The 11,693-nt window shown below is 60.0% G+C and overlaps 1 protein-coding gene across 1 annotated transcript; it reads left to right on the top strand.

Moving 5' to 3' along the window:
• The first annotated feature begins 365 nt into the window (after positions 1 to 365).
• On the top strand, positions 366 to 11,432 carry UNC93B1 (unc-93 homolog B1, TLR signaling regulator). The gene is made up of 11 exons (XM_036862295.1): positions 366 to 527; positions 701 to 842; positions 1,436 to 1,589; positions 3,925 to 4,086; positions 4,310 to 4,442; positions 4,791 to 4,884; positions 5,787 to 5,911; positions 6,441 to 6,623; positions 7,261 to 7,534; positions 9,399 to 9,517; positions 10,680 to 11,432. The coding sequence occupies exons 1-11, from the start codon at positions 432 to 434 to the stop codon at positions 11,001 to 11,003; spliced, it is 1,806 nt and encodes a 601-aa protein (XP_036718190.1). The 5' UTR covers positions 366 to 431; the 3' UTR covers positions 11,004 to 11,432.
• Positions 11,433 to 11,693: the final 261 nt, after the last annotated feature.

Raw genomic sequence — 11,693 nt, 5'->3', positions numbered from 1 at the left:
GGGTAGGGCTGGAGGTGGGGTAGGGATGACAGTGACAGCGGTAAGGCTGAGGGGAGTTATTACGGGCCTGGCACTTTCCTAAGGCTTTGCATTAACTCAGTAATCCCCAAAGAGCCCTTGGAAGTCGTGCTGAGTATCCCCGGTTTACAAGTTAGGAAAATGAGGCACAGAGAAGTGGACTTAATCTCCAAAGTCACGCCGGGAAGTGGCAGACGGGGCATTCGAAATCGCACCTCGCATTCCTGAGGCCGCCGAGGGACGCACGGACACTCCCCTACACACACGCACACGCACACGCGCTGGGCACGCCCCCAGCGGCGCCAGGCCCTCCCCTCGCGGAGGAGGTGGGCCCCGGGGCGGGGCGAGGCAGGTCCCGGCGCCCGGAGGAAGTGGCCGTCTGCTGCCGGACGAGTCCTCCGGCTGGTCCAGCCATGGAGGCGGAGCCGCCGCTCTATCCGGTGGCGGGGGCCGTGGGTGCGCAGGGCGATGAGGACCAGCTCGGGGTCCCAGACGGGCCCGAGGCCCCGGTGAGCGGGGACTGGGAAGGCGTGGCGGCGCGGGGACCCGGAGGGCCGGGGTCTCCCCCGCGGGAGTGGGATGCGGCCCCAGGGCTGGGGTGAGGGGGGCCGGGGGCGGCCGGGGATGGACGCGGGGCTCCGGGGGTGCAGTGGCCGGGTGCGAGCGCCGTCGTGCCCCGCAGCTGGACGAGCTGGTGGGCGCGTACCCCAACTACAACGAGGAGGAGGAGGAGCGCCGCTACTACCGCCGCAAGCGGCTCGGCGTGCTCAAGAACGTGCTGGCGGCCAGCGCGGGCGGCATGCTCACCTACGGCGTCTACCTGGGTAGGTGGCCCGCTGCGCCCCGCGGGTTGGCGGGATGGGTCTCTGGCCACGCCGTTCCGCCCCGGGCCGGACGAGGTGGCACGGCCCGGCGGGTTCTGCGCTGGGACCCAAGTCCTTTCCCCTCCACCCGCGCGCCCCTCCCCAGGCCTGAGGTTTCTCAGGAAAAGAGAAACCTTGGGGCCAGTCGGCTCCCTTCCTCTTTCACTTCTCCGTCTGCGCCGTCACAGCTGCAGCTGCGGCCTCCGCACATGGGGGGACGGTGCAGTGTCCCCGGGGCCCAGCCACAGGCTTCGTGAGTGTGTGGGCGGGCCCGGGGCGCCCTGGGCAGGTCTGCTGCCTTCGGAATCAGGGGCGCTGGGGTCCAAGTGGCTGGCGGAGGGACGTGGCGGGGCGGGGGTCTGGATTCAAGTCGCTGTCGTGGCCACTGGCAGGTAGGACCCTTGGCCCAGCCTGGGTGTCCTCTCTGTCCTCACAGGCATTGGAACCGGGGATCCCTTTGGTGCCTGGAGCTCCCTGCCAGGCTTGCGTTCCAGCCTCTGCTTGGTTGCCCCCAGAGCCGGGTCGCCCCCTCCATGCCTCCTCCCTGTCCCCAGGCCTCCTGCAGATGCAGCTGATCCTGCACTACGATGAGACCTACCGCGAGGTGAAATACGGCAACATGGGGCTGCCTGACATCGACAGCAAGATGCTGATGGGCATCAACGTGACCCCCATCGTGGCCCTGCTCTACACACCTGTGCTCATCAGGTGTGACACTGCTGTCCCTGTGAGGGCTGTCTGCCTGCTCTTGAAGGGGTGCAAGGGCTGTTGGACATGGGGTCTCCAGCTGCCCTGGTGTTCTTTTGGGGTGGGGTGGGGAGAGAACTTGCCTACCTGGAGGGGTGAGAGAGAAGGGGTGAAACCCAGGTTTGGGGAAGAAACAAGAGCTTTGCAACCAAGGCACCTTGGGTTTCAAGCAACAGAAATTCACTCAGGCTCCTTCCCTCAGCTTGCCCGTACCCCATGTGGCATCATCTTCATGCCCTCCTTTGTGGCCTGGAGCTACAATGACCTTTGAGATCAGGGCTGTGGAGTTTCTGGAGAGAATCTGATTAGCCAGCAAAGCCAGGGACGCACCAAGAGCCCGGTCAGCTGTGACAGTGTTGAGGGACATTTCTCACTGAAAAGGGTGTGGCTGGGCAGGTGCCCCAGCGGGTCTACTCCATACCTGAGCCTTAGTGGCATCTGGTGCAGTGCAAAAATGCCCTCCACGAGTATCCTACCGCCAGGCAGTAGATCTGTACTCAGATGGGACCCAGAGATCAGTGGACACATTAGATGAATTCCCCTGTCTTTCCGAAACAGTAACAACCCCCTCAAACTCTTTTATCACAATCGCACAAACAACATTAGAATCATAATTGAAATCAGAAAAAAGAAAACCCCTCCCAAGCCCTCCAGGCAGTCGGCTAACTTTGTTTTTCCACCGGCATGCATGGATAACATTTCTGTCCTTGTCAACTGGAGTAGTGTATGCGCGTGCATGTGTGCATGTGCAATGTCACTTTTGCTTTCTTTTCACTGCACACATCTTGGCTAGCTTCACAGTGGGGACTTTCGTGATGTTAGCATCTTCTGCAGACATGGGGGCACTGAACTGTGGCCCAGGGCTGGACATTGCGGCTCCCTCTCCTTTTTTGCATGTTCTCTTTATGCTTCTGGCTGTTTCCTCGTCTTAAAATTAAAGAAAGAAAGAAGGAGAGAGAAAGAAAGGGAGGGAGGGAGGAAGGAAGGAAGAAGGAAAGAAAGAAAACCTCCTAGGATAAACTCTCAGAGCTGCCCTTACTAGGTCAGAAGCATATAAAAGGCTTTATGGCTCTTGAAACCTAGCAGTATTATTAATGGCAAACTCATTTCATTTCCTATGTGCTGGGCGCTTTATAAGCATATCGCATTCCCTACAATCCAAGGTGGATGCTCTGATCTTAGACACAGGGAGACCAAGAGGTTGAACCCATTCCCACAGGCAGCAACTGGCAGATTGAAGGTCTGAACCCAGGCAGTGACTCCAAACCCCATGCTTGCCCCCCGACCCAAACTACCAGGCTGACTTTCCAAAGGGCTGTACCATCTGCATGCCCTCTGGCTGTATGTGTCATTTTTAAAACCACAGCCTCACCAGCAATGAGTTCTAGTATTTTTACTTTTTGCTGTTTCAAAATTTACAGTGCAGTTTGGGTGCCCTTCCCCAAATAGATCAGAGGAGGCTGCCTGTCAATTTATTATATGGCAAGATAAGGATAAAATGAAAGAACCGGGACCCTGCAATAGAAGAGAAAGTAATTGTATCAGAAAACCAGAGTCATTGAGCTTTGAGCTTCCTGGAGACTCAGACAAAGAAAGGAAATAACGAGCACAAATACTCAAAACAAACAAACAGAACCCAAAACAAAACCAACCCAAAGATCGCAATGGTTGTGTCTAGGCTGATCAGCCTCCAGTGCCCTGAATGGGCCCTTATCCTGTCACTCGTCAACCTGCCTCTAACACGATGCAACATTTTCCCAGAGCCAGTGAGGCCATTGTTCTACAAGAAACTTCCCGACTGACCACAGTGGACTGAAAGGGCAAAGTGCAGAGGGGAAGGGGCGCCAGGGTTCCTCTCCCTGGTCCTCAGTCCCAGCTTGGGACAAGTCCCTCAGCTGTTCACCTGGGTCCTGCAGTCACTGCACGTGGGTGGAGAAGGGGGCCTGGCGAGTCAGCCCAGGACACAAATGAGGGTTGCATGTGCCCAAGGCCCACTGACTCATGACACCCTCTCCCCGCTTTATCTCCTCTATCCCTGCAGTGGCCGTGAGAGGCTCGAGGTTGGGGCAGAGCCCACATTACAGGTGTCTGGTTAGAGTGGCTCCCCTGAGGCCACCAGCAAGTCCATGTCTCTGAGACTCTATCTTAGGACCCTCAACTCCAAGGCCAGGGGTCCCTCCCCACCTCATACAGCCTCGGCAGCTGGGGCCTGGAGTTGTGGCCACGCTGCTTTCGGGCTGCAGCAGGCTGGATGGGCCCATGGTGCCAGCATCCTCATCCTTCCTGCTGCTCGCAGGTTTTTTGGCACCAAGTGGATGATGTTCCTGGCTGTGGGCATCTACGCCCTCTTTGTCTCCACCAACTACTGGGAGCGCTACTACACGCTTGTGCCCTCAGCCGTGGTGCTGGGCATGGCCATTGTGCCTCTTTGGGCCTCCATGGGCAACTACATTACCAGGTGAGCCTGGTGGGCAGCAGGGTGGGAGGCTGGAGACCTGGCAGAGCCTCTCCTGTGTTGCCCACCTCGTCTTGGGGACCTTGGACCAGCCCCATCCGCCCTGTGGGCCTCAGTTTTCCCGTTCGTGAGATATTGGCTGGCCAGTCCATAAGCCTGGGTGCAGGAAGTGGAGGCATCTGGCGGAGGTTGGGCTGGGGAGAGCCTTCTCTCCTTTGTGGTCCAGGATGGCCCAGAAATACTACGAGTACTCCCACTATAAGGAGCAGGATGAGCAGGGCCCCCGGCAGCGCCCGCCTCGGGGCTCCCACGCACCCTATCTCCTGGTCTTCCAAGCCATCTTCTACGGCTTCTTCCACGTGAGCGCCATGTATGGGAACACGGGGGGTGGGGTATTCCAGGCCCAGAATCACATATTGGAGCCCATTGCACAGACTTTTCAGCCCTCTAGTCCCACTGCCCTTTCTTGAGCCAACTCCTGTTTGCTTACCTCTGGTGACAGAGACCTCATTCCCTCCCTGTCTACAGCGCTGACCAGGAGGAAGTCTTCCTGCATTGGGCACCCCCCCCCCCACCAGGCTGCCCCCGAGAGGTGGGAGGGCTCCTGTTCCCCCAAGGCTGTGCCCAGGCCCCCTCCCAGTTTGTGCCTGTGCTCCTTGCCCGGTTCCATGCCCCAAGCCTGACCCAAGCTGCCCTCCTGCCCACAGCTGAGCTTTGCCTGCGCCCAGCTGCCCATGATTTACTTCCTGAACCATTACCTGTATGACCTGAACCACACGCTGTACAACGTGCAGAACTGCGGTTAGTGCTTATGGGGGTGGGGTCCCTAAGGTCTGCTCACCTCCCCCATTGAGTCACCCAGCAGACACTGGGCCCTCAAGGGCAGAAAGGATGCCCTCGCTCACAGGGCTCAGGGCTGAGAGCCTGGTGTCCTACAGCTCTGATGACCGAGGCACAGGGCCTTGTCGTTAGAACATCTGATCCAGCCTGGGGTGGTGGTGGGGTACGTCAGGGAAGGCTGCCTGGAGGAGGTGCCATCTGGGCTGAGGCTGCCTGTGGGATCTCTCAGGGCCAAGTATACCCTCAATGCAGGGCGAATGTATGGAGGTGGGAGGTGGACTGGCTCCCACGGCAGCCTCGGGGTAATAGGGCAGGAGGGAGGGGAGGTGCTTTCAGCCCCAGTGGCCCTCACCTCCGAAGTGCTTCCCAAAGGAACCCTGCCTTTGCCGGCAGGGTCCTTGCCCACCCCCTCTAACCTTCCCCTCACCCGCCTGCTTTGCTGCATTTCTTTTTTTTTTTTAACTAATTTTATTTTTGGCTGCATTGGGTCTTCATTGCTGCGTGAAGGCTTTTCTCTGGTTGCGGTGAGCCGGGGCTACTCTTCGTTGTGGTGCGCGGGCTTCTTATTGGGGTGGCTTCCCTTGTTGAGGAGCATGGGCTCTAGGCGTTCAGGCTTCAATAGTTGTGGCACGCGGGCTCAGTAGTTGTGGCACACAGGCTCAGTAGTTGTGGCACACGGGCTTAGTTGCTCTGCGGCATGTGGGATCTTCCCGGACCAGAGCTCGAACCCATGTCCCCTGCGTTGGCAGGCAGATTCTTAACCACTGTGCCACCAGGGAAGCCCTGCTGCATTTCTTTGTGGCTCAGCTGACAGTGTGCCCTGCTCCCTGCCTCGTGATGCCCCCCACCCTCCCCTTTCTCAGGCACTAACAGCCAGGGCATCCTCATTGGCTTCAACAAGACGGTTCTGCAGACGCTGCCGCGGAGCCGAAACCTCATCGTGGTGGAGAGCGTGCTCATGGCGGTGGCTTTCCTGGCCATGCTGCTGGTGCGGCCCGGGATGGGGGTGTGACGGGGTCAGATCTGGGGACCGTGGCGGGGAGAGAGGAATGCGAGCTGGGCGCGCGGAGGGCGGGCCGGAGGCTTGTTCTGAGTCCAGAGTTAGGGCTGAGTCCTGGGGAGGGGGCCTGAGCCTAGGAGCTGGGCTTGAGGCTCGGAGGTGTGGCTGATGCCTGCGGACTGAGAGAGGAATTGGAATCCCAGAGGCCTGTGAGAGGGGATCCAGGCCTGGTCCGGGGTCGAGCTGAAGACAGGGTCCTAGAGGATTGGCTGTGACACGGGCTGGACCTAGGGCTGAGGGTCAGAAGGTGGGGCTCCAACCTGGGGGTGGGACCAGGAGGCAGCGCTGAGGCGTTTGGGGCGTGACTAGGTTGTGTCCTAGGGCTGGAGGCGGGGCTGGGAGGCTCATCTGTGGATTTGCCTGGGGGCGGGGCTGGGGCTGAGGGGCGGGGCTGGGTCCCGGGGGCGGGGCCAGGATGCCCAGCTGCCCGCCCCCACCCTCACGTCCTTGCCTGCAGGTGCTGGGCCTTTGCGGCGCAGCGTACCGGCCCACGGAGGAGATCGACCTGCGCAGCGTCGGCTGGGGCAACATTTTCCAGCTGCCCTTCAAGCACGTGCGCGACTTCCGCCTGCGCCACCTCGTGCCCTTCTTTATCTACAGCGGCTTCGAGGTGCTCTTTGCCTGCACTGGTCTCGCCCTGGTAAGTGCAGCCTGAAGAGCGTTGCCAGATAAAATTAAACGACGTCCGTTAAATTTGAATCACAGAATAACAACGAATAAGTTTTGAATATATATGTATAAGTATGTACAAGTACAGTGGGCCCTCTGCATTGGCGGATCCGGAGGGCCCACTGTACTACCCCATATTATACAAGGGACTTGAGCATCCGCAGATTTTAGTATCCGCGAAGCGTCCTGGAACCAATCCCCCGCAGACACCAAGGGACAATTGTAGGCCCAGATATTCCCCTCCTTCTACTTTTCCCTCTCTCCCCCCATCCCGCCCCTACCTTGGGAAAGTTACTTTCACCTCTCTGAGCCTGTTTCCTCATCTGTGAAGTCTCTAATGACCATGCTCACTTCCAGAGGAGTTACACTGTTGAGATGGGATAACAGCCGTAAAGTGTTTGGCTCCATGTGGGTTTCAGCCTTGGTGTCTGGGGACACTGTCCAAGCGTCTTCTCACTGTCTGTCCCCGAGGAACCGTCCCACAAGCCTCGGAGGAAGCTGGCCCTGCGGTGGCCTAGAGAGGGCAGGACGTGGCCTGAAGTGAGACCTCGTGGGGAGGACCAGAGCCTGGGCCGGCTGACCTCCAACCCTCACCCCTGTTCCCCCAGGGCTATGGCGTGTGCTCGGTGGGGCTGGAACACCTGGCGTACCTCCTCGTGGCTTATAGCCTGGGCGCCTCGGCCTCCTCGGCCCTGGGCCTGCTGGGGCTGTGGCTGCCGCGCCCGGTGCCCCTGGTGGCCGGGGCGGGACTGCATCTGCTGCTCACTCTCAGCCTCTTTTTCTGGGCCCCCGCGCCCCGGGTCCTGCAGCACATCTGGATCCTCTATGCAGCAGCCGTGCTCTGGGGTGTGGGCAGTGCCCTCAACAAGACGGGGCTTAGCAGTGAGTATAGCCGTGGGCCCTGGATGGCTGGGCAGGGGACCCTGTGGCTACCTCAGGGCGGTTGCGGGGAGCACAGACATCCCAGCGACAGACACGGGGTTGCTGGGCACAGTGGCGGGCTGTTACGGGGTCCCGTGCACTTGGTGGAGGTAGGTGGGGATCCCTGTGCACACTCTAGGGGTGGAAGGAAGTCCTGTGGACACTGCAGGGACAGATGAGGAGGGCTGTGAACACCCTCGAGGCAGGTATGGAGTTGCACACTATGGACATCCTGTGGACCCCCAGGGCGGGCATGGGAGTCAGGGTGAGATCTTGTGGCTCCATGGGCTGGATATGGGGCTCTGTGGACACCTCTTAGGGACAGTGTAAAAAAAGACATTGGGGATGCCTCATTTCATACCAGGGGACAGGGCGCAGCCTGGCATAGTTTTCATGACACTGGAAGCAGATGTCAGGGTCTGTGCCCCAGGGAGCATGGGACGCAGCAGGTGGCCCTGTCCACACCCCAAGGGGTAAGTGCAGATACGGCATTTTTATGGAGAGGAGCTGGAAGCAGGCTGTAAAATCCCAACAGCAATCTGCAGAGCAGTGGAGCCCAGGCCCCAAGTCTGGGCTGCTAGGGTGGAGGCACTGGGGCCTGGGGCCCTGCTTGCAGAAAGGAGGGGGTGGGACAGAGTTCATCTGTGTGATGCTCTGGGCCCACAGGTGAGCTTTTGCCAGTGACACGCGGCTGGTACACATGGGTGCAGCCATTTGGGTCTCCCACGTTGGCATCTGTTCTGGTGGGCCGGTGCCGTTAGCAGTTTTGACCATCACCCCTGTATGGCGTGGTGGAGGTCATGCCTGCTGCGGGCCGGGCAGGGGATGGTTCAGGCAACCCCAGCGCCCAACATCTGAGAGAGAGAGTCAGACACTGTATCTGCCATAGGGGATGGAGCCCCACACCCTGGACCACACTGTCTTGGCTGTTTTGCCTCTGGACCTTGAGCCCATGATATGTCTGGACTTGGGCCAGATCCCAGCGTCCTCTTCTGCCCAGCTCCACTTCCTCCCTCCTCTTATGCCCCACCCCCGGGAGGGGCCCTCCGTGTCCCTTCACAGCACCCCCATGGGGTACCGTCGCACTGCAGGACCTCAGGATGGGAGTGTCAATGTCCTGAGTGGCTGGCGAGGGTACAAATCGCCAGGTGCTATGCAGGCTTTCTCCCATTAAAACTTCACGGCACAGCATATACGTGTCATCGCATTTTACAGATGAGAAAAGTGGCTCTGGGGAGTTCATTGACCCCGAGTCACCCACAGACTCAACATCTGAATCCACATCTCTGTGCCAACTCTCTCCACCTTTCAGTCCTGAGAGTGGAATCTGAGTCTCCTGATTCCCTGTCCGATGCTCTTTCTGCCCCACCCAGGGGAGGATGCTTTGGGAAACAAATTCCTCCCTCCCAGCTTCAGGTTGGATTTGCAGAAAGCTTGTTGCTACAGCGATTTGCTCTCCCTGAGCCCTGGGTGAGGAAAAACAGCCCCTGCAGGCCTGGCACCGCGTGCCTGGGGTTCGGAAGAAGGCAGGATGTGACTGCTCACGGAACTTCCCACTTTTGAGGCCACAGATGGGTCCCAGAGCAGGCCCATTGCATCCCAGCAGGGGGGCCCACTGTTGCAGCCTCTGCTCAGCTCCCAGGCAGCGTGGTAACCAGTGTGTACACTAGGGGGCCGGCCAGGACCGGTTTACAGCAGCTTTCTAGGCGCTCCTGCCAAGGGCTGGGACCAGCGCAGGGCATCCGGGGGTCACCAGTGGGAGAACAGCAGCTCTGGGCCCCAGCTGGCACCTCTCCCCTTTCTGCCCTGTCCTGCCCACCTGCAGCCCTCCTGGGAATCCTGTACGAGGACAAGGAGAGGCAAGACTTCATCTTCACCATCTACCACTGGTGGCAGGCCATGGCCATCTTCACAGTCTACTTGGGCTCAAGCCTGCCCATGAAGGTGAGTCCCCTCCCCCACTCGACCCCCTAGACAACAGAAACTTCCTGAGTGCCCGCCCTGGCCTCACAGCCCCTGAAGGGCACCACTGCCCCAGGGCCCGGCCCTGGGCCAAGTCCACTGGGCGGCCCCACACCCATCACTGGCTTCTTACTTACTGCTTCACCTCCTGCAGGCCTCAGTTTACCCATCTCTGAAAGGGTTCACAGTTCGCTCTCTACTTGTGGGCACATCCCAGCAGCCTTGTGGGTAGTTTGGTAACCTGTTCTCTAGACGTTGGGCTCTGAGCTGGATGCCGAGGGTCTGTCTCACTTCTTGGCTCTCAGGGGTCCTCGTCCTCTGCTCTCACCTACTGGTGGGTCAGTTTAGCAGGTCCCGGCCAACTTTTTTTTTTTTTTTTTTTTTTTTATTTATTTATTTATTTATTTTTGGCTGTGTTGGGTCTTCGTTTCTGTGCGAGGGCTTTCTCTAGTTGCGGCAAGCGGGGGCCACTCTTCATCGCGGTGCGCGGGCCTCTCACTATCGCGGCCTCTCTTGTTGCGGAGCACAGGCTCCAGACGCGCAGGCTCAGTAATTGTGGCTCACGGGCCTAGTTGCTCCGCGGCATGTGGGATCTTCCCAGACCAGGGCTCGAACCCGCGTCCCCTGCATTGGCAGGCAGATTCTCAACCACTGCGCCACCAGGGAAGCCCCCCGGCCAACTTTTTAAAAAATGAAATAGAATAGGGAATAGCAGGGAGTATGCCTGTGAACATGTGTGTACGTACTGAGTTATGATTTAAAATTATTTCTGACTGCCTGTTACAGTCAAGACCTCTAAGAAGCATTACTTACGATCCCACATGTAAGGGACAGAGTAATCTAAGCTCTGGTAAGGGAGGGCCAGGCCTCCCTTCACATCTACCCTGTGAGGCAAAGGGATTATCATTACAGTTAGGGAAACCGAGGCCCAGATGGATAGGGTGACCATAAGGGACAGAGCTGGGCAGGAGGGTGCCCAGGAAGCGTGGGTGGCGGGGTGGCTCCCAGGAGGAGGGAGGGACAGCAGAGGAGCTGCGGGGTTCGAGTCCCAGATGGGAGTGGGCCTATCGGGGCGAGGGGCTGGGCGGGGCGGGCGCAGGACCGGCCGCCCGCGTGTCCCCCGCATCCCTCCCTGTGTGCCCAGGCTAAGCTGACGGTGCTGCTGGTGACGCTGGTGGCGGCCACGGCCTCGTACCTGTGGATGGAGCAGAAGCTGCGGCGGGGCGTGGTCCCGCGCCAGCCCCGCATCCCGCGGCCCCAGCACAAGGTGCGCGGCTACCGCTACCTGGAGGAGGACAACTCCGACGAGAGCGACGGGGAGGGCGAGCGTGGCGGCGGCCGGGGGGACTGCGCGGAGGAGGAAGCGCCGCTCGCGGGGCCAGGGCCGGGCCCCAAACCAGCCGGTCTCTGCCGCCGGCCCTGCCCCTACGAACAGGCGCTGGGAGGCGATGGGCCTGAGGAGCAGTGAGGGGCCAGGCCTGATCACCGGCCTCGGTTTAACGCGTCTCAGGTCAGGGCCCCTATGATTCCGCGCCAATTTCTGGAAGGACCCTTGGCGCACCCCGGGTTCAGGAACGGCCCTCCCAGAGCCCTGGGCCACCGGGAGCTTGGGATCCTCCCCGCAGCCCCCTCCAAGGGAGGGTAGGGCCTTGAGACCTCTTGGCCAGGCCCAGGGTGCGAGGGACCGCACAGCCGAAACCCTCCGACCCCAGGGGCCGCTCTCCACGACCGCCTACCGGGCCCAGCCCCAGGGCTGGGACCCCACCGTCCCGTCGTCCCAGCTCTCGGCTACAGGCCTGGGCCGTGCGCGTCGCCCGCTTTGCACATCCTATCCCCATGGACTGCCAAGAGGTACGACTTTAAGAAAATGAGCAATAAAGAGATTTGTGTATTGTCCTGATTGGGAAGTCTCCTGCTGTGGGAGGACATTGATCGCCCGGGGTGTGTGCCTGGCTGATCCTGCCCATTGGGCACTGTGGCCGTCTGCCTTGATCCGGGGTTGGGGAGGGGGTGGGGGGGCGGGGTGGTCGCTTAAGCCCCGCCCACCAGGCTGTCCTGGCTCCTGGAGGCACCGCCCCTCCCCACACCCGCCGGCTTTTGCCAGTCGCGCCCGATCCGCTCAGACAAAGAAGCGCCCTGGGTGGTCTGCAGGGACCTC

The sequence above is a fragment of the Balaenoptera musculus genome, chromosome 8 (assembly GCF_009873245.2).
Source record: "Balaenoptera musculus isolate JJ_BM4_2016_0621 chromosome 8, mBalMus1.pri.v3, whole genome shotgun sequence".
In the NCBI taxonomy this organism is placed as follows: Eukaryota; Metazoa; Chordata; class Mammalia; order Artiodactyla; family Balaenopteridae; genus Balaenoptera; species Balaenoptera musculus.
Note: the sequence above shows the minus strand (reverse complement) of the source record. Positions and strands in the feature narration are given on the sequence as shown.